We start from the raw sequence: 22,713 nt of genomic DNA on the forward strand, positions 1-22,713 counted from the left end.
AACTGTTCCTCCATGTAGAAGTGAAAGTTGATAGATCTCAGTTTGGTTCCCATATGGGTTTAGTTTAGTTCTCATGTGGAAAGGTGTGCACATCACTGACATTGCCATCTTTTTCCTCTTGGATTCTTTTTTTATTTTTTTTATTTTTATTTTTTTACTTTTGTGTATGAGATCATATTTGATCATATTCAGCAGGATCAGGAATAGCGAGGATTTGAACCAGCTGTGAAATGAGAACATGTTTCTCTGGCGTTGGTCTCTCCAGAGCGGGATTTGAGTACTGAGTGGGAACACTGCACTCACAGGGCATCTCTGCAGATCCCTCAGATGTCCTTTTGATGTCCTTTCTCAAAAGCTGAAATGGGACATAATTGTCTGCTTGCTCTTCTGTGAAACTTGTGGATTATGCTGTATGAGGAGCTAGAAATGAAATCTTGCTACAATAAGGCAAAATCTTTCTTTCATAGGGTTGAGGTTTGTTCATTTGTATTTCAGTTGTAGGTTCAGTGCCATTAAACATCTGGATCATTTCTGCAGTTTTATTTGTAGGGTGGTGGCACTTGGAAAGTAACTTGATGGTCTTGACTGCTGAACTTCTATTCAATGTTATTTTTTAAAATACAAAAAATTAAGGGAAAAGAATCATCTAAGTAATCTAGATATAAAGATCAGCACAAGCACTGTGCTGCCCTGGAGCCATGGCTACACAAGAAGATGTACAGCCACACCACTTCCACTTACAGCATCCCTGCAGGATGCCGAACCCCTCTGTGTTCCTCAGTGAGCTTTAGAGATGTGGAACCTCCTGGTCAATAATCACTCAATTTCAGAGAGGATGAGCGATGGCTTTTTTTCTATGAATGCCTGTCTTTATTCCAGGTTGCTGTTATTTTATCAACTTGTTTCTTTTTCAACCACTTGCAAAGGAAATGAGTGCTCAGAGCTTGTAGATTGTAAGATCCCAGCTGGCAATGGCAAGTCCTGAATAGAGCCGTTAGTCATCTTGAAGTCTGCAAAGTGCAAGTCTTAGTTAAATACTGCTCATTTTATACTGTGCTCATTTCCTAGTGAGGTAACAAAGCACGTATCTGGTGCATACTCTTGATCACAACAGTTTACCTATGCTCACTGTACCTGTTTTTATAATGGTGACTGGCTAGTCATGATGAAACACTTCAAGTGGTAAGTAAAACAAGTGAAGTGTTCTACTGCCAATGGCTGGGCTGCACAGAGCAATTACTAATCAGGGTAAAGCAGCACCAAGAACTGCTATTTTGTCAAACAGAGTTTTCAACAGCCAATTTACACCATACATTCTGTATATAAAAGTAGCTTGCATCCCTCCTCCCCCGTAAACATCTATTTCACATTCTGTGAGACTGATGCTTCAAGATGAATGCCATCCAGATAATGTAGTTTGGAATTCAGAGAAAATATCTTGATAAACAAAATGCACAATTTCTAAGGCTGTAAATGAGTTTTCAGAGCTTTCTAAAGAAGCTAATTCTTTTAACAGCTGTATTGCAAAGGCTGTGCTATTTCTCTTTACTGGCCAGTATAATATGATGATTCTGAACAAAGGATGTCTCTTTCTAAGTCTGTAGAGGAAGTGCTGTTTATAGAGGTACAATCCCAGCTTTCACAACAACTGTTGCTTGCTAAAATGGTGGTCAGAAGAAAATGTTCCTCTCAGTAGGACAGAGCCACAGAACTTTCTGTGTGACAGGCTGATTGTCACAGTTTTATTATATAAGTTCAGGTACAACACAAATCTACCACCTTGTGAAAGGGAGGTGATGCTAAGTATAATAGCTGTTGGTGCTTTTTAATAAAAATGAATTGAGTTTACTTGAAAAGAATGGCTTCACAGAGATATGGAATTTATTACAGATCTGGCATAAAATGTCTTTCTTGGAACGAAACTGATTTATACTGGTGAGGATATGAATATGATCAGAGTCCAAAAAGGCATTTCCCTCTAGATAGTCCCTTCTACTCTAGAGAAAAGATCACACCAAATATGCAGCCATGTGAGCTGGATGCTATTCTTTGAGCTGTAGACTACAGCTCAAAAAGAATATTCCCTTCATCTGTTGGGTAAACTGAGATGGAGCCATACAGGGGTGAAGAGTTTAGTGCAAAAAATGTATGGTAAGGCTGAGGCTTTGGAATGAGGTATGTGGTTGGACTAATAAAAGTGTCTCATGGTTGCTGAGGAGAGCTTGATCCAGCTTCCCTGGAAGCAAAGAACACAGGTGACACTGGCTGTGCAGCAGCAGGAACAGGACCTTCAGCTTGTGGAGGTCTCAGCAGCAGGGATGCCTGCCAGATGCTCTGAAAAACACATTCGGAGTAATCTCAGCTCCCATGTGGCCTCAGTGCAGCCCACTGTGGTGTGGTGGCCCTTATATCTCACAGGACTGTGGCCGCTCGGCCCTTCTTGAGAGCTCGAGGCCACTGTTGGTAAGTGATGAAACACCTTCTCACCACTGTATGGTTCATTTTTAGCAGCAGGACAATGTAAAAGAGAAAGAGGTTTGTGAAAAATCACACAAGCCGTGTGTGTTTTTAATACACCCGAAGGCTTGTTACTTCCTTGTGCTAATCCTGCCAGGCCTACTTCTTCAGTCCCTTCTGTGTGGGTCTGGCAGTCAGCTTCCTGCAGGTATAAGACCTAAAGCCCCAGCTTCATAAGAGCCTTCTGTTTTACACCTGCCATGGTCCCTTTAATTGTACGATTTCACACCTTGTTCTGGGCCTGGCACTCCTCCAAGCAATCCCCAGGCATCTCGTAAAAAGTGGTTGGTCTCAAATCATCTTTCTTCTTTCCCTCTTTTCAAGCTATGCATACTCCCCTATTATTTTAAACTGGTATATTGGTGGAGGAAAGCCCTGGTAACCTGCCCAGCACCTCCAAGCTGTTAACAGGGCAGCTCCAATCTCACCTTATAATAGGCTTGTGCTTGTTCAAGGAGCCTGGAAGCTAAAATGTAAGGGACTCTGTTGCTAACACCACGCTTATTCATAGCAACCTGGGTTCTTGAGCTGCTCCTACCTGTCGCAGCATTCGGAGGTTCCCACAAGCACTTCTGTTTCCAAGCATGCAAGCAGTCTAACCTGGCATCCTATCTGATATACAGAGTCTGTCGGCAGATCACCGAGATGCACACAGCCGGAACTGACAGGGAACTCAGTTCCAATCTGAACGTGTTTAAGCTAATAATTTCCAAAGTGAAACACTGTTAGTAGTGCTGCGTATAAAATATCTGGTAGCTGAGAGATTCTGGCTTTGTGTGAGCAGCCTCTTGTCAGAATGCTCAGCAAGGGAGGGGTTGGCAGGAGGAGGCAAGGGGTTGGGTGTCTGTAAGCAGAGCCCGGGTGTCTGCAAGGCAGGAGCTCAGGCTGGGCAGCTGCTCTGTGTCCTCAGGTTCAGAGGAAGGCAAAGTGGTGAGGGGTGAGAGGAGGGAAGCTGCAGAGACGGCCTGGGCAATGGGGCAAGGCAGCACTGGAAAATAAATGAGAGCTCCTGGCAGATGCTGATGCCTGAGCCAGCTATTCTTGGCAGCGAATAAAAAGGTTAGAGCAAGGAAAAGTTATATTTATTTATAGATGTGTGTGTGCATACGGATATGTATGCATGTGTTTTATTTTTAAAAGGTTGCTTTTATTTCCAAGTTTTCAATTATTTCAAAGGTTGCGTATGCTGGAGTGCCACAATAACTCATAGCTTCACAGAGACAAATCTATTATTGCTTATATCACAGAAATGCCCAGAGGCCTCATGTAGGGACAAAGCTCCATTGTGTCAGATCTTGTGGAAACATCATGTATATCTTTGATTCATAGTGGATTTTGAATTACTCGTAATAGTTTAATATTTTTTTCCCATCTGTTAATTTCAGGTTTCAAGCTCTGAAAGGGGCTTTTACAGCAGTTGTGGGTTCTGGCAGAAATTTCTGCAGATCACTACAGCCACTTCTGCATACCGTTTCTATATACGACCATTGGCAAATATCAACAGCTGGCAATAAAAGTAGATATAAGTGATTCTGAGAATGTATCACAGTGGTGGATTCAGGCAGTAACAGAAAAAAAGAGTAGGACAGAAGGAAAACCTGACATTTTTGTGAGTTAATCTTGGTATGGTAATGTCACATTTACCAGCAAAATAATAAGCCATTCAGATGTTGGGTTTTGTTGTGCTTTTTTTTGTTTTTTTTGTTGTTTTTTTTTTTTTTTTCTCCTGTGACTAGGAATGAGAGAGAGAACAAGGTCATAAAAATACTGAGGGATCACTTGGAAAAGTCCTGTTTTCAGTAACATTTTCAGTAAAATATTGTCAGGCTAAGCGTAAGATCTGTCCTTCGTGAACATAAGCCCCGTTTTGGGAGGGATGCTATAATGCACTGTAGGCTGTCCATACAGTGTGGCATTGTCATATTGAGCAGACAAACAGTGGGAGAGCTGCTTGCACCATTTAGCTGCATGCTCAGCAAATAATCTTTTGAAGCCATTGGGAATATTTGTGGATTTTAAACAAGTTCTGTAAAGTTCTGACTTTGCCCAGGAATGGTTGTTTCATGCTTTATGTCAATGTAGCAACTTTGAATCTGTCCGGCATAATTCAATAATATCCACTGTGCACATTCAGATGTTGAAGATACTTGGACTGTGGCTGCATAATGTGGCTGCTTGTGTTGTTCAGGCTGGTTACAGCTGGAACTTCAATATTTTTTGTAAATGCTGCTCACACCATTGAGGGATATCCAAGACTGCACCAAATAACTGGACAGCTTTCTCTGACAGCTTTTCACATACTATCCTCATGCACTCCTGTTTTTAAAGCCTTACATCCCTCGTCCATAGCCAAAAGCTACTAACTTGGAACAAAGTTCAATCAAGACCCAAACATAATGAAGAAGGAGAAATCGCAAAAGATGGAGTTAATGGCTGCAGCTACCGCTGCGGATCCTTTTTGCCACAGGCTCTGAAAGTCTGGAAAATTAATCAAAGTTCAATCAGGGATGTATGATATTGCGGCAGCTGCAGCAGCAGTGTCTGATGTCACCTGGGAGCTGTCCATTAAAAACAGCTCGCTGGAAACCATGGTGGTATCGATGCGGCCTCCTGCTGAAAGGTAGTCGGATGCTACTGCAGGACATTGCTGTATCTTCTGCTTTTACCACTGGGAAACTTCAGGAGGTTGATGTGTATTTTGGACATAAGAGTAACGTAAGAGTAGATGTGTGTTTGGAGTAGGCTAATAGAGTAGGTAGCCTTAAAGAAATCATCTAGATGGAAGATGGGAGGCTGTTTTCAAGGAGTCTTCTTGAAATATCAATGTAAAATAGAAACTAAAATTTCTTCTTCCTATTCAATTAGATAGGGATTTAAATGCAAAAAGATGTGAGGAAAAACAAAATTTGGCCATTGTGTGAAGTTGTAAGATACATCTTACAGATTGGGAAAGCTGGTGAATAAGTGCCCATAGTGAATATTGGTTGTCTTAGTAGTAACTTCACGTCTGGTTGTTGACCTCAAGTACTGCCTGGAAATGTGTAGATCGTAAGCTTGGGGGGAAAAAAATATATAGATAAGCTGTAGCTTTTTTTTTTTCTTTTCTTTTTTTTTTTTTTGCAATCATTCTTCTTTTAGAACTGCTTGCCTTTTATTTTATTGCCTGGAAAAATGTATGTTGTTTATGATTAAAAGTTGGCAAAACTTGCAGGCAGGGAAAAATTCACCTCATTTTATCAGCCTGCCACTGAGACATGTCCTAGTCATCTCTATAATACTCCGACACTCCCATGAAACAAAGTAAAATTGCCACCACTGGTATTACTGCTATGTTACTCATCAGTTATTATATGCCATGGTTTAAACAGTTGAAAACCACTACCTGGTATTAAAGAACAAGGGGGGAAAAAAAAGGGGGAAGGAAAATGCTGTAGGCTGTGAAAATAAATGCAAAGCTCAGTGCTTTAGTTGAAGTATCTCCTGCATTGGTAGACTCTATCATCTTTATTGGGGGGGTGGGGGGTGGGAACACAAAATGCCATTAATGTTTCAAGTATTACAGTGGCAACTCTCCTTTTCTTTAGCCTCGTGAATGAGTTGAGCCTGGTTTTATGGCAGTTGTATGCTGACTTTGACACACCTTTGGCCCAGTGTCACACCCTTTGGCCCAGGGGCACAAACATGGTTACTGACTACTCCTTTCATGACAACACAAAGTCTCTGGAATTCTGTCTAGGCACTTTAAATCAGATAGCATAAACAAGTCTTTCTCCCCATTGTGCTTCTGCCTGGATCATCGCTATATCTTAACTGAAATTACTGGCGTTCTTTTGATAAACTGTTTGTGTTAGGAAGGGGGGCTGAATATTTTTTTGTTAATTACTAAATCTCGGTGACAGACAGAATCGGCCCGTTCAAACTTGTGCTGTAATTTGAGGATTAAATGCTGCACATCTGAGAACCACCAGTATCAAAACTGATTTGCTTTAAGAGACTTACTGTTGTCAGGGGCTGCAGTTTGACAAAGCAGATTCCTTAATAATAGAGTTGGCAATTAAATGTCTTAAACTCCTCACAAGGCTTACAAGATGAGAGGGCAATTGGTAAAATTGTGCAGAAATAAAAGTGCATAGCCTGTACAGCTCCCACCTTAATTCCTGACACCAAAAGACTTCAGCTCCCATTAATGTTGGGCTGCTAGATAAGATTTGAAAATCGCATTTCACTTGATGACACTTTTCTTATCTAGGCTGATTGTTTGCAGGTTCATATCCTCTGCCAGTACCTTTGTGCTAACCCAGCCCAAGCCAGACTGACCATGCAGAAGATGGGCAGAGGTGCCTTGGGTATCTCATCCATACTGCATCATGCCTGTCTCATTCTTCAGAGTGGTATCTCTGGGCAGACGTGCCACGTGTGAACACATATCAGTACAGTACATTCACTTATGACAAAGTGATATGGCGTTTTGCCATGTTTTTAGATAGAAGTTGCACGCTTCATTGTTCAAAAAAATTTAGAAATTGAGAAAGAAAAAACCAGTGGATATCCAGTTTTCTCTGTAACAGCCATGAGGTAAGGAGAACAGGGGGAGAGAAGAAAAATGTCTGCTGTTCAAAGCAAGCATATTTTAACTGATCTGCCTGACATACTTGCAACGTGTTGCAATTCATGTTTCTGTAACAGTTTTTCCAGTCTTTATATTCTCTATGTAAAGCAGTTGTGTTTCTGTGTTTTTTTTCCTCCTTGAAGTTAGAATTTTGCGGCCTTTGCTTTACAAAACATCTCAAAGAAACTAATTTCACTGTTAAAGCTCTTCATAATTTCTTTTCTTTTTCTCTTTGATTGTATTGAAATCCATGCTTAGAAAGCACCTCCTATGTAAGCAGGTGAAAGGTAGCGTATTTAGTTTAATGCTGCAAACTGGCAGAAAGACGCAGAACGAGAAAATAGGAACAGTCGGTGAGTTTGCAAATGGCTGGTAGTTAAGTGGGTGCTCCAGGCTTCACGTTGGATCCGATGGTGTTTATTAAATATCTGGGGAGATTGGAGAGAGTACAGAAGGAATGCTGCTAACAGAGAGGATACATGGTTTGGACTCATTAAGACTCCAAATTCTAAATCTCTCCAAAAGGAGCTAATAAACCTACCTGAAGAGCAGATAAAGCTGTTGAAAAAATGCAAAGTAGAGCATGCTGGAAAGAAATAATCTGGAGGTTTCGTAAATGCTGTCAAGGCCTGGAATGATATTGTAAGCATTCAACAGAAAACCCCAGTTATCAGAAAATTGGATGAACTCATCTGAATGGTATATACGAGCAATGAATTAACTCTGTTGCTTTTATTAGGAGAGAGAAAATGCAGTATTTATCTGTTTGTCATCAAGCGTGTGCTGATTGTGTCTCTGTTGCTCACTATAAAGCTGCATTAAATGGAGGAAACTAAAATGATAGAAAGCAAAAGGGTGGAATAGTCTGATGTTTTAAGTATGTTTAGAACTGTCAAAAAGTCAAGTGGGACAGCGTATCCCTTCTGGTGATCTTATGACAGCAACAAGAAAAAAAGAATTGTGCAAAAATTAGAAATGGGAGAGTAAAAATTCCCAGTTGTTGGAAGCAGGGGAAAACTTTGTCAGGAAGGTCACCCGCAGGACCACTACTTCAAATACTGTTTTAAGCTATCCTGAGCTGATGAAGTAATTCGGTGAACAGTTAAAAGAAAATTTCTACTGAAGCTATGGTGCAAATGTAGGAAGTATTAAATCAACTTCATATTTTCATTAGGTTCTTTTTGTTTAATTACAATAAATGGGATGTAAATAGCTAGATAGGGATCAATAACCTGGGATCATACTGTTATTGGAAAATAGTTTTGGATACTGTAACTCAGAGTTATCTGCTTGGACCACATTACAAAGTCAGCCTGGGTTTCTCTGTTGCTTACATGAGAGCTGCGCTGCTGCATCTGAACCTTTCACACCTCTTGAGAAAGATTAAGTGCTTTGTGGCTTAAGCTGCTACTTGCAGTTGGACTGGTGCTTATAACCCGTGCCCTCGTGTGCAAAGTTTAAAACTATTTTCATCTTCCTATGCAAAAGTTCATTAACTTTTAGAACTACTGGACTTACAAGTCATTTGAAACTCAGTCCACAGCCATGTTCGTGTCCTGTTGGCACGGCCTCAGATCTGTTTACTGTTTCCCCTCCAAGCTCCCCAAACCCTGAGGTCCCTTCTGTTCTGGACAAGTGTATAGCCCCTGATCCCCTTGGCTTTTCTCACAGAAAGGTGATCTGCTGCCCATCTCTATGGGCATCTGGTCATAGGGCTGACCACGAGCTCATGTCTTGGTGGGGTGAAACGCTTAATCCGCACGTCGCTCCAAGGTGCTCAGTGAGCAGACCATTAAATTAGCACTGAGGTGTTTGCCAGCACTGACTTAAGGAAAAGGGTCACCATGTATTATATGTTTGGAATTTAGGCTAAGCAGGCAGCACACAGAGCTTAATGCCATTTTGCAGCTAGCTCTGGTAGAAGGAATTGACACAGACAACATGTGCTTGGGCAAGTTCCATGCCTGCCTAGCATAGAGAAGGAAGAAGCAGTGGTGAAGAGCAAACTTACTCTTAATGTGTAGCTTGATCTCTTTTATGATGGTCTTAGTAATATGACTCTTTTTTTCTTTCTTGAATCAGCCACCAAATCATGACAGGGAAAAAGGTTCCCGAGGATGATATTTGTGCTTTTATGCTATGCCACACTCTCTTGGTTGCAGTGACTCCCTATGATTAATACCACTTCTTAAAGAATGCAAGATAATAAAATCAGGTAAGAGCAGCAGCATTTTGTCTGTAATCAGTTCCATGTGTGGGAGCTCCTCTGAAAACTATGAGTACTCTGGAATTTGGTGAAGCAGTTTTAGCGCCTCGGAAGCTGCCCTACATCCTCTCACGTTCCTGCCTCTCTGAACGCAGGCTGAGACATGGCAAAGGAGAAACAGGCTGGGGCACATAGAACGAAAATGCAGCTCTCTCTGAGCTACATTGCTATGCTGTGATTTTGGTGTTTACATTTGGATGTCACGGATTTCAGGCCTGGGGAACTTTTCCTTTGCCTTTGGCAATGTCCCTGAGAATACAGATGCCATCGTTTCCTCAAGGAGCATATAACTTAAATGCATTTAAACAAAAACAAAACAAAACAAAAAAGAATTGAAATAACTTCCCCAAGAGTATCAAACGATGACTCGATGACAGAGCCTCAGATTGAACCCAGGGCTTTTGGCTCAAGCCTACGGCTCTGTCCTGAGGTTTATTTGTTCCCACAAGAAACTATTTCTCCATTAGGTTTTACTACTGGAAGAGGAATTATAAGAGTCTCTGACTTCTATTTTGGTCATTCTTCAAGACGTGTCTTGATAATTTGTTCTGTACAAGCAAGCTTGGACTATGAATCAGCTGAAAATACTGAAAATACTGTTAGTGCACTAATTCCTCTTTAACCAGTACATACAGGTTGTCTTGAATGTGTCACATTATGCTAGAGTGTTGGATTTTACTGAAAGGAACACAGATGGTAAAAAGCTGAAAAAGTGCTTATTAGTGATAGCAAATAGTTTAAAAAGAGCAATAGTGGAATATGCTCCCATAAAATATTCATTGAAAAAGCTTGAACAATGAAAATTATGCTTAAAAGATGGTTAGAAGATAATTAATTAAGGGGAAGAAAAAAAGTGAATTGGTCTTAAATTGTTTGCTATGGAGAGTTAGCTAATTTAATAAGAATTATCATCTTCTAGGCAAATGGCAGGTAGCTAATACATAGGGCCTTCCTGAGAACTGGATATCATTCAGAAGTCAAGTCAGACTTTTTTGGCAGCTCAGGTAATCCTAAGCCATGCTTTGTCCTGTTGCAGTTTTGTTGCAGAATTCTCAGTTAAGTAGACTCCTTGGTTACTCTGCTGTTTGTTTCATTAGGAAGGAAATAGGATTTTAGTAACGAGGTGTGCCTTTGGCTTTGAGTTACCATCATGAGAGGACAGTTAGTTTTGTCATCTCTACAACATACACAACTTAAAACGTTCAACACGACAGTACCATGCTGGCCATCATTTCCAGTACTTTGTCTTGCTGTTGACAAGACAACTCCCCCCTCCCCCCGATGACACGTATATAGCTGCACTGGTGTCTTGACAGGGTGGCCCTGCAGCCCATGCCTGAGCTGTGCCTGCGAGCACTGAGCTGCCGGCGGTGGTTCGCTCCTCGCACACTTCGATGTGTTTTGGCAGAAGAATCTGGCAGACTGTGCTGTGAAACTAAATCCCTCCCTTTTTTTATTTTTTTTATTTTTTTATTTTTTTAATTTTTTTCCCCCAAATCTTGTTAAATAGCTCTGTGGAAGAGGTAAGGTGCAGGATGGAGAAACATAGGGATTCAGGGAAAGCGTGGGCTTTGTGTCGTGCTCTGTGGGACCAGATTCTGGGGTCACGTTGGCTTTATGTGGCCTCATTCTAGTTACTCTGTTGTCTTTACTTCAGTATATAATCAAATGTAAATTAGGTTATCTTGTCAAGCGTTGTGCATATATCTACCAAATAATAAATAGGATTAGAAGACAAATTACCCAACAATTATTCATTACGTTAGCTCTCTTTTCCCTACAGCCATCTTATTTCCTGCTGCCATTCCTACAGGACTGCAGGTATTCATCTGATCAGGTACTGTCCTAAAACAGACCTATCAGTATGTTCCTAAAGGGTTCCCAATGGGTCCAATGTGACTGATTCATCTGTATTTCTGGGCGTAGCATGGTGAGCTCCTCCTGGGTTAGGAGAGTGCCAAGAAATAATATATGAGAGGCAGAGGTAGAGGAGCGAGAAGAGTAGAAGTGTTTTCATCAGTTTTGTTTTGCCTTCTTAAATAGGTGAGGGATGACTATGACAAAAATCCTGTTCTAACCCATGAATGCAACCCAACACCTGAATAACTGAAAACAGATTTTGGCCCAATTACTGGGAAGTAATTCTCCTGTCTTTATGGCCTGCGTTCCCGTTAATAGGAAGCTTCAACTTCATAAAAAGAAATAAAATTCTCAAAAGTAAGTTGATAAGGGGGAAATGTTTAGACAAACAAACAAAAAAATACACACCCCACTCAACGAACCCTTAAGATCTGCAAATGCTTAAAAGAAGGGCAAAATAATCAGCCGCAGCAATTTGCAAAACAGCCCTCTAATACGAGAAGTATTTTTAATTGTGAGCACCTCGTAGCTTATTTGCAGATAGTTGTGCACTCCTGGAGAGGGGAAAAAAAATTGTAATAGGCCTTAGGTCAGCTGCATTGATTTAATGCATTACTTAGGCTGCCAGAGCAGAGGTAGAATCTCCTCGCACTGCATTAGGAGTGCCTCAAGCCTCCGTGACTCCTTTTGATCAAATCTCTGTGAAAGATGAGTGTCATGCCCTCTCCGAGCCAGCTGTGAGGGGACTGCCCTGCGACTGGAGGAGCACGCGGAGCGCGGCACCGCGGGGCAGCGAGGTGAGAGCCGGCTGCAGAGGTGAGAGGCAGACACAACTTCGTACTGTAGGTCTGGAGAACACCAAGGGGGAGGATCCTATTTCACTCCCCTGTGCACAGCCCGAGCATACATCAGACCTTGAGGTGCTCAGAGTCAGACAAGAGTAAAGAGGCGTGTGATGGTTCTGCCTTAGTACTTGTACAGACAGGAGTGTTTCCAGTACTTCTTTGTACAACTCACTGAGGGAATGGGAAACTGTTTTATAGCTCTGGAAACATAAGCACAGTAAGAATGTCTGAGGTAAGGAAAGTTCTTTGCAGTTATATATGAATGTGTGTTTTTACTGTGCAACTTTTACTTGTGGTTATGCACTGTGGAGATATAAAAATTCTTGCGATGGTGTTGTTTTGGGTTATGAACAATGGAGGTGAAAGCTGTAGTGAGCTGCACTCTGCATTTCTTTAATTACTAAGAGATATCGTGAAAGTGGGAAAATATATTAAAAAATTTTGTTTTTCTTTCTGCTGTGCTCTGTAAGCAACTGTATGACTTTTCTATCCTACAGTAAGTAATGCTGAATTGCAAGCTGCTTATAATGAGCAGAGCCATCACTTGTGTAATTGTTTTCCAATTGAAGTAGTAGCACGTAAATCATAAATACTTGACGATGTTTAATTGTACAAGTCCTCAATATACATTAATAGCAGTAAAATCTGTGATTTGTGGCTCAGATGTGTTCTGACTCAAGTGCTTTAAGCAGATACATTATCATTATTATGACGTATAAATGCACTGGAGAGCAGGCAACAATATAATTTCAGTAAGAAGTTCTTTAGAAATTACCACTAAAGTGGAACCTAATGTATGCCCTTTGTATACAATTTATTGCTGACTATTTAGCATCCAGAAAATAAGGCCGGTAATTCTGTTCTTAGATCAGCCTGTTTCTATTCAGGGGGAGCCAGAAGGGGGGAGAAAGGGAGAGTGTATGAGTGTGTGTATGTGTATACGAGGGTGTCTTCTGTTACGTTGTTTTCTTTCTTATACATATTGAGCTCATTCAGAGGTTAAATGCATCAGAATAAAGGAGGCTTATTTAATTTATTTTTAATTTTTTTCCATCGTGTAAAAAAAAAAAAAAAAAAAAAAAAGGTTTAATTGTCATCTTGGACATAGTGAGGTTTTGTTAGCTGTGTTTAAGGTACAGCATTTTATTTTCTGGTTTATTAATTGCCCGAATACTTCAAGTCCTCCGTGTAATCCTTGGTTTAAAAATGAGGAGAGGGCAGATCACTAACCCAAGGGAAGTCTGCTGATGTACACAGACTGTGGTTTGTCCTTCTGTAAAATCCTGAGCATAAAAGTGGCCCTATTCTTTTTTTTCCCCTTTTTTTCTTTTCTTTTTTTTTTTCTTTTTTTTTTTTTAACATAAATCTATATTTGTTTTTTGAATAATCTGGAGAACCAGGCAACTTTGGGATTTTGTGGAAGTGGGGGAGAGAAAATGAAATGAACTGGTTTTGTTTCAATTCAAATCATTACTATAAGGGCAGTTAGCAATCAATTTTCGCATCCGATCGGAAGCTGGACTTTGTGCTCATTTAGTTGAGATTGTTGTTCGAGCAATTTATGTATAAATTTCTGCAATTCACATAACTACTTGGCTTCTTGAACCTTGCGAGCTGGTTGTTTGTCTTATCTTTGGTGAGCTAACTCTGTGCTATGTTGCAAAAACCTCGAGGCATGTTGTGTTTCTTCGTGTTCCTGCAGTCTGCAAGTGAAGTCAGCTTCATTAGTTTCATGATGGCACATCAGTGCATGGCTGGTGTTGCTGCTTCCTCCAAGCTACTCCCGGAGCATGATCTGGGCTGCCTTGGTTTGGATAAGCTTGTAAGGATTTGTCAGCCAGATGTGACAAGATTGTCAAGAGGCAAGTAAAGAAGGAGATCTGATATTAATCAGTGCATAGCTTGGAGCCAAACTTTCTCAAATGCAGTGTAGTAACATGTTCTTCTCATTTACTGCTTCTCTTTGTGGCTATAGAACTGCCACTGTCTGAGTTTGACGGTTAAAAGGGATGCCAACTAATAGTCTTTAATTGTAAGGATATGATTCTAGGTGGGAAAAGATCATAGGTTTCTATTTTTAACCTTCTTTTTGAAAATACAGTTGTGTTTACTGCAGTTTGCTGGAAAATATGTTAGACAAGAGGCTCTGTTTCTCTGCTTTGGTTTTAAAACGGTGAAATTGTGGCTCATTCTCTGCTCGGGGAATGTGAGGTGGGCAGCCTCGCTGCAGGTTGTGCTGCAAAGTAGGATTGCGTTGTTTTTAACTGCTTACAACGTGCGTTGCTTTCCTTTGTTCTGGCCGTTAGAACAAAATACACTGAAGAATTCCTTTCTCATTTCTTCTTTTACTGAAATCGGGAAAATATTGACTTTCCAGGATGCAATATTATGTGATACGTTCTTACAATTACCTACGTAATAGTAATAAATTTGGATTTTCATCTTTTTTAATATCAATATAATTCTGCATTTCTGTTTGAATCCAAATCTGGAGTTTTCAGCAGCTTATTTGGACAAAGCTTATTTTAACAGAAGTGACCAAGCAAAAGGTATCTCATGTTATGGAAGATTCTCTTAGGTCACATCTACTGTAAGAGTTTTGCTTGATTGATTTTTAAAAATTGTTCTGCTAAGTCTTTGAACTGCTGAACCATCTTCAGCCTGTTTAGAACCATAAAGAGAATGGTATCTGCAAACATATCCAGACCTGCAGGAGAGCGACGTTGTCATGAACAGGAAAAATTATTCCAAATTTTGGGCCATTTCATGGGCTCTCTGTAGCTGATATCAAATTGTGCACTCTTAGGCTGCAGCAAAAGTTGGGCTTTTTATACCAAATATGTCAACTTCAGCTTCTTTACTGTTCATGTTAGTGTTGAAATACAGTTCCTGCAGTATTGAGCATGGCATTCTATTTCCAATCAGGCAAGCCAGTCATTTAGTTTTGCTTTCAGTAATACGGAGTCCAGAAGTAAATATATTTCTGATAAACAAATTAAAGAACATTTCTGTTCCTCAGATTACACTTCTTACTACGCGTTCATGTTCTCAAAGCACCTTCCATGTTTTGTGGCAGGGTCAAGTATTTTTATGCAGATTTGAGCTGAAAGTCAGGTACTGATCCTGAATTCGTTATTCCAGCAAAACCCCCACAAAACGCAGTTGAAAAAAGCTGTTGGGTTTGGCCCTTTGGGTCATCTGCCCTTCATGGCTTCGGTAGTGCAGTAAGTGCCAGCTGTATGCACCGTGCTGCCAGCGGTTTTGTCCCGAGCAGATGCTACAGCTCAAGTTTGAAAAGCTACATCCCTGAGTTCTAGTTACTTTTTGCCAATCGATATCTAAATACATAAGTATATATTTACTGGGGCTGAAACTTCAATCATCAAGCTCAAAGTCAATTATTTTGAGGGAGGAGAATAACTGTTCCTCGCTCATAATGGGCTGTAGTTCAAATTTGAAGTCAGAAATTTTTTGTTACCTATTGAAATTAATGTCAGTGTCAGAAAGCCATTTTAATTTTTCACACCTACATTCCGTACAAAGGAATATGAAGTTTTAAATTGTGAAATTACCAGTGGAACTGTGCTGTTGTGTAAAATATTGTGTAACTGTAGGACTACAGAGAGAGCCATGCCTGTGTGTACAAACACTGAGTTTAAAATTTATGAAACTGCACAAAATGAAATTGCATTACAGCAAATATCGTGCAGTGCTGTTATTTTCCTTTTATTCTCTAACCTGTCTCTTCTGTCTGTAACACAGAAGGGAGACTTTGAGCGTGTAACTTTACGGCTCTAAGGCTTGAGCAGCACTGTGACGAGCTGTACACATTGGGATGGTCTTTGAAACATTAATTCACCCACACTGCATCTGCACGACATTCTAAATTCTCTTAACAGATAAAGGCGTATTTTAAAGGGTTTACTTACAGTTCATTTTCACAGATACTCTCAATTTCTCCGTTACTTGTGCATATATCTTTGTAATGCTTCTTGTTAATGTGGGGCTTGGTATTAAATATTTCATTAAGCTTCAGTTCCTGGATGCATCTGTAGGTTCAGCATTTAACATGGGTTGCATGGCATGTTGATATGAGTAAGAAGTATGTGCGTGAGATACTTGCTAGGTTAAATAACACGTAGTGTTTTTTAACAGCTTTCACACCATTTCTATTTGGGGATCCATCCTTGCCCCTAAAACATATGCAGAATTTCTCATCAATCTGCAGCAATCTGTTGTTCATTTCCGAAATACACTGACATGAATGATTTTTCTGTAAGTTTATGAAAAAGAAAGTTGGGATTCTATTGATAAATGCTGTTTAATAGTCAGCAAAATGTAAGGGTTTGTGATCTACACAGTCTTGGCAGGTGCACTGCAGGAAGCGTAGCACTGTAGTTTATTTCAGATCCAAATGTAAGTCACAACTGTAAGATAATGATGGTGTGACATGTTTGGTTCTGCAATTTGTATGTCTCGTTATGTTTTCCTAATTGAACAGCAAAAGAAAAGGAGAGCTAAATGTATTTCCCAGTTTGACCAAGCTGTCTTTCAGCACACCTGTTGTTAACAAGTGAGATTAATTGCAGTGTAAGCTGGTGTATCTACAAGCACCTTGTTCAACAGCAAAATGGAGCTCTGGTGTCCAGTGCTTTTTGTTTAAAGAGTAGCAGTTCATGTGCACACACACATACGTGCATTCTCTTCTTATAATTATTTTGACAGTACCGTTAATGAGAGGTGCCCTAAGGGGCCCTTTAGGGTAAGTGACATGCATGAGGAGTGATTTTCATCCCGCAAGTTATGCTGTGATTGAAGTTTGGCCTTGCAGTGTGCTCCTTTCTCAAGCACATCTCCGTTCTGCTTACTCACCTCACTGCATTGCCCAGTCTGTCCAGGGCACCTCTCTGTTAGCACCGCAGCTGCTGCTCAGCCAGGTCTGCTCGGGGATTTGAAGTCTTTGTTTCAGTCTCTCATCACAGCTATTCGCCCTATGGTTTTTAACAAAGCGGTGATGCACAGGCAAGCAGCCCATAATTCAGTAACTGGCTAAAATTCTGTTAAATCCAAAACCATGCTAGATTTAAGAGTGCTGCCATTTCACAAAAGTATCAGCTAATTTCAATGCTGTCTCACCAAGCTGTTTCTCTCTGCCCCACCACCTTTTGGCCAGTTCTGAAGATTATTTTTTGTCTGTTGCGTCAAGGACAATTACATGTTTTCAATTCAAGGTGCTAGACAGTACCTGCAAGAGGGAAGTTTGGTCCCATTCTAGCCAAAAATTGCTTCTTGAGCTCCACAAAGAGAGGCGGCAATACAACTTGCTGCAGAACCTGGCTTGCACTCTGCTTCCTTGTATGCTTAGGCTGGGGCTGTTTAAAAGGAGGTCAGGTTTTGGCATCTGACCCCAAATAAACATTATGGGTATATACATAAGGATCCTGATAATTAATGGGATGTATTCTGTGGTCTTGTCTAGAAAATATGTTCAAACTTGTGGCCTTTGTGTTCCTTCAGGAGAAAAAATCCTAATGGAGTCTCCCCACAGAAAAAATGTAAGTGGAAGCGTGGTGGTATCAGCACCAGGCAAAGCATTCAGCACAATAAGGTGTTAAGTTTGACTCCGCAGTCTGTGCTGGGCCTGTGAAACAAAAGGGGTTTGTCCAGGTATTTGGAGGCTCTCGTACCTGGCAGAAGCACCCAGCCTGCTTACTGAGGGGCCGTCACCAATTTAGGCGCTCCATTACGAGTGTGACTTCATGTGCAGTGGAGCTGGGAGAGGCAAGTTGTGGCCCATCTCTGTCTTTCCCATCTCTACCCAGTTAGTCTCTTACGCAGGAGACAAGAATTTTGTTAAATTATTTTACTAATAAGCAGTTTGCCAAATGAATCATCTGGGGCTGGCATAGAGTGTGCTTGTTAGTGGAGAAGGTTGGAGCTATTTGGTCAGTGCTGTTTACTCTGTCACATCCACATCAAATTTTTCTCTACTTAATTGAAAGTTCCAAATATGCAAAATACCAGATGCTCTCTGAGTGCAGCAAACAGTAAGGCCTGTTTTCTTCCCATGAGAAATGTTTGTTGCTGCTTAGAGTTATTTTATAAAACACAATATTAACAGCACTGTTACACTGTAAGGGATATTTCTTGTGAGATAAGAATGTGGAAATAGTTTGCGCGGCATTCAGTCCGATACAATCAGACATCCTCTAGGCACCTCTCCCTCATTTTAATAACTTCATAGGTTCATTTATTTTAGTCTCAAGTATTTTTAAGCTTGAGTAAAGAGACAGCAGAACTTGCAACAACCAGAAGTACTTGCAGTTGGCATAAATGTGCTGTGAATGGAAAATCTCCTGTTTCAAAGTGTAAGGCTTTCAAAGATGGCAGTGATTAATAATATCAGTGGTGTGTGGTTAATCAGTGTGTGATTTACCAGTACGGCTTTGTCCTCAGCCATACCTGATAGCCTTAAGCACATGATAGCATGAAACTGAACACACAGAAATGAGCTGAACATGTGCAGGTTGTGGCACAGGGCAGGTAGCCCTCAGCTTGTCCTCACTGTTGGACCTGCGTATGTGCGTTATCACTCAGCAAACACCATTCTGTGTGTATCCTTCCCACTCTGCTTTCTTGCAGGGAAGGGCTTCCATCCGGGCACCTCTTTGAGGTGAGCATGTCAGGAGAAGTAGCTACAGCCTGAGGTGCTGCATGGTCCTTTGTGCCGCCCCCCGGGCAGCTGGGAGCTGTGGCCTGCCTCAAGTTGGAGTGCCTTAGAATCTTCAAGGAACAAAAGATGCTTATGCTAAGCTCTAACATCAACATGCAGAACTATTAGGTTTAGGTGTTGGGCTAAGCCTACAATAACTGATTTATGATTTTACACCATCTAGAGCAGTACACCAACTTTTGTGATCGTGATGGAACATATAATTTGAACCAACTGCAGGGAGCTCAACAAAGGAGCAGAAACCAAAGTCTGTCATGGAGAGCCATGAGGACTAAACACATACTGCAGAGTAGGCAGGCTGAAGGTTACAAGTATCTGTGGGACAGGTGAAATGAAAAACTATTGATGTGGTGCAGGGAGGCTTGTAAAGTGGACAAAATGTAGATTGAAAACTTGCTTTAAATCATGACGGAACTTACAGACGGACTTATCTGTGCAGTAGATATCCAGGGAAGTGGCTAAAGCTGTCTGGCAAAGGAATGGACAGTGGGATAAATTCCTCTGGGACAATTAGGTGAGGTGGTTGTAAGAGATGCTGCCTGTTGCTAGAAACCCTCCATGATGACATGAAAAGTTCTTAGTGTTACATCCCACGTAAGGAAAGCTGCTCTCACACATTTGTGTTCATGTAATTATACCCTTTTTCTCCAAACTTGCACTTTAAACTAAGAATTTCTAATTCCTAGTTGCAAGAAACGTCCGTGAGGCAGCACTGGGGGCATCATTTCATAGTTCATCTGCAGCATGCAGCAGTGAAGCTCTGCTGCTTTTCATGGGACAGCAGCAATCTGAGCAGAAGCCATTTCTAAAGCAAGCGATTGCTTTTATACAGAGAAGGAGAGCTTTCCCTGAGTGACAGGAGCAAGGTAGGGCGCCGACCTGTGCACCGCTGATGTGGGGTGGTACCCAGAGGAGCTGGGATTTGCTCTGCCATTCCTTGGTTCCTGCATACAAAGCCAGCCTGTGTCCCAGCGTGGGCTGGGATCCATGGCTCAGGCCTGACGGCTTCTGCAGGATTATTTACTCTTTAATTTGTTTCCCATGCCGAAGAGCTGTCAAACTAGATTCCATTGAACATGGAATGAGGTTTGATACAGTTATTCCTCTGCATCTTTGGGTAATCACAAACACTCCTCTTGCCCTTCTTCTCTTACTGCACAGTTTTCAGCCTGTTGTTAGTACATTGCGATTGCAAGTGAGCGTATGTCCCCAAGGGCTTCAAAAATGCACAGATGATCACAGATGTATTTTCTGAAATTAAGCCTGATTCTTTAGCAAGAATCAGAATGAACTTGTCCCATTATCTTGTGCTTTTCTTCAGCCATGAAGGCTGAGAGTGGGTTGAAAAGAAATGTTTGGTAACTTTTGAAGCACAATTGAAACCACATCAATATCTGGAAGGAAAAAAAAAAAAAAAGAAAAAGTCAGCAGTCATGACTTTAGGCAGTGGAGGGCTAAGATTTCTTATTCGGTGATGAGCAGTTAGATGGTTTTTGGTGGCTGGTTTAATGATTAATCTCTCTTAATTAAGAGTCACCTGCATTAAAAATCCAAGGTTCAGCTTCTCACAGCCTTGCTGCTAAAATCACAGAAAATTTGATCGGAATTTCAATGCAAGAAAAGAAAAGTAGTAATGTCACTAATAATGGATTTGGAGAAATCCTTCTGGTAGGGAGAGGGACTGGAAGACAATAGCAACATCCTTGAGGATAGCAGAAGATTTTTATTTTTATTTCTATTTACATTAATATCTGCTCTATGTTTCTGGAAAAAGAAATGAAATAATAGCCCTGAATAAAAGGGCTGCAGAAAAAAACTTTCCACTTTAATTTCCCTTTACATATCCAATCCTTTAATTATGATTTTGAAGCTTTACAGTGTAGAAAGTTATTCCTTTGTTCTGCAGAGTGAAATTGTGTGTATGTTCCACGTGCTGGGAAAATAAAGCTCGTTAAAAGACTCGATATAATTGCAGCACCTTAGACTAGGCATACTAAGGATAACAGGATTAACATGCAAAAGACAAGCATTTTGATCTCATGGATTTGTTGTGTTTTCGTTCATTAAACTCTGATCTAAGTTGATTTGGGAGATAATCAAAATGCATCTTTTAGAAGTGCCTTTTTAAGTTGAGCAGTGAGCGAAGATTTGAAGTTGTGACTCGCAGATTGTTTTAAAAGTTAATTTTCCCGTGTTCTGTTCTGTGATGGTGTTATTGCAGATGCTGCTGGAAAAGTTTTAGGCAACAGACTCTGATAACCACAAATGATGGGAAATGCTACTAATACCAACTTGAAAATGACATTTATTTCCTCTTGAGGATTCTTATGAGTAATTTTATTTTTATTAAGTCTGCAACAGACACTGATTTAGGGGTGTTCTGATATGTTCACAGTATGCAAGCTAACCACATCTAAGAGTGGCGTCCAGAAGCTTTAATATATTGATTTGAGGAGGGCTTCATTCCATGCTTTGAATATAAGGAGGATGATGCTCCCTGTCTAATTGCTCCTTTCGCACATGTAAAACGAAACGCACCCCTTTTAACACGTAAAATCTTTTACACCTATAGAGGAAGACAGGAGGACAAGCACACATACCATACAGCTTTTTTCCTCGTATCTATTTCTGTTGTAGGATATGAGCTTTTGTAGTTCTGTCTACAAATGCAAAAGATGCATTTGTGGAATTCAGCTTACTGAACCCAGCGGGATGGGCTGTGGAAGGAGTTCAGTTTGTGCAAGTCACAGAACATTGTGTATTATGGAAGCAGAAAAATTAGACTGTGTTATTGTTTGGTGTTTTCTGATAGAAATGAATCATCAGAAAACCATGCCTCTTTTTTTTGACCTTTCCATAAGATATTTGTGGCTTTTTATTGTTATATTAAGGGATTTTAGCATCTAAATGAAAATGCATCCTCTATTAAAGTGAAGCAATTCACACTGTGTAGGGTATTGATGCGTATTTTATGATTTCATGGGGAGCACAGAGCTTTTCTCAAGAATTCAGTATTTTGCAATGACTCCTTTAAAAGATTAAAGGCAAAACGATTCAGAGATTTCAATAGCACTGTTGCCACTTGTTCCAATCCTTCAAATAAAGACGAGTCTCGGTATCAAGATGTGCTTGTAAGCTAAGTCCTTGATAAGTAAGCAACCGAGACTTGAAAATTCCAGGCTGTCATGTAAAGCAGTAGGCATTCCATCTCCTGCACATGCTTGTTTATAGAAGACTGTTTTATGTAGTACACTCCTCTGTCCTGAGCCAGCCTCATTCTCCATATTCTCGCTGCTCAAACCACCTTTCTTCCATGCCCTCTTTATTTTAAGCATTTCCTGTCTCCATCTTTTGTACCATGATTGTCCAAAAACTTGCTGCTTTGTACATTTGCCAGAAGTGCTAGTGTGGGGCCAGCACTGAGGAAAAAATGTCACTTTTTTTCTTTGAATCCTGTTTTTGCATTTTCTTGGATATTACTCAGTAATGGAAGATCCCACTTTGCACAAGACCAAAGGAGGTCTGAGCAGCAGCCAGTAGTAGGCTTAACTTAGCCTTACTTCATATTGCTTTTCTGTACTTTGAGATGTAAACCATTTTGTTTTAAGAACAGAAAAATTCATGCACATGTTGCAATCACATAATCTAATATTTCTTGTATTCCAGTTCAGACCTTCTGTACATTAATGTCTTCTCTTTTCCACCCTCAATAAATATTCCTTTCAGATCTAAGTGTTACAGAGTCATACAAATGCTTTGGACTGTGGCAGTGCCTATGGAGCTTTAACATGAACCACCAAGTTGTATCTGCCTTCTGCAGCAGATGGGCATGTACAGAAGAAAGCATAAATACCAGGAAGCAAGCTTGTGCTGCCTTGTTGAT

General features: G+C 40.6%; 1 protein-coding gene across 2 annotated transcripts in view; it reads left to right on the plus strand.

Moving 5' to 3' along the window:
- The window catches only part of BNC1 (basonuclin 1), a 69,601-nt gene that overhangs the window by 38,871 nt on the left and 8,017 nt on the right, over nt 1–22,713 (plus strand). The window contains exon 1 of one of the 2 annotated variants that reach the window (XM_052672275.1): nt 12,181–12,329. The exons of the other annotated variant lie outside the window; for it this stretch is intronic. Within the exon in view, the coding sequence (XP_052528235.1) occupies nt 12,321–12,329 (9 nt within the window). The 5' untranslated portion in view covers nt 12,181–12,320. Of the gene's footprint in view, nt 1–12,180; nt 12,330–22,713 lie in introns of those variants that run through there. 2 annotated transcript variants of the gene reach the window in all.

The sequence above is a fragment of the Tympanuchus pallidicinctus genome, unplaced genomic scaffold (assembly GCF_026119805.1).
Source record: "Tympanuchus pallidicinctus isolate F22 unplaced genomic scaffold, pur_lepc_1.0 scaffold12, whole genome shotgun sequence".
Lineage (NCBI taxonomy): Eukaryota > Metazoa > Chordata > Aves > Galliformes > Phasianidae > Tympanuchus > Tympanuchus pallidicinctus.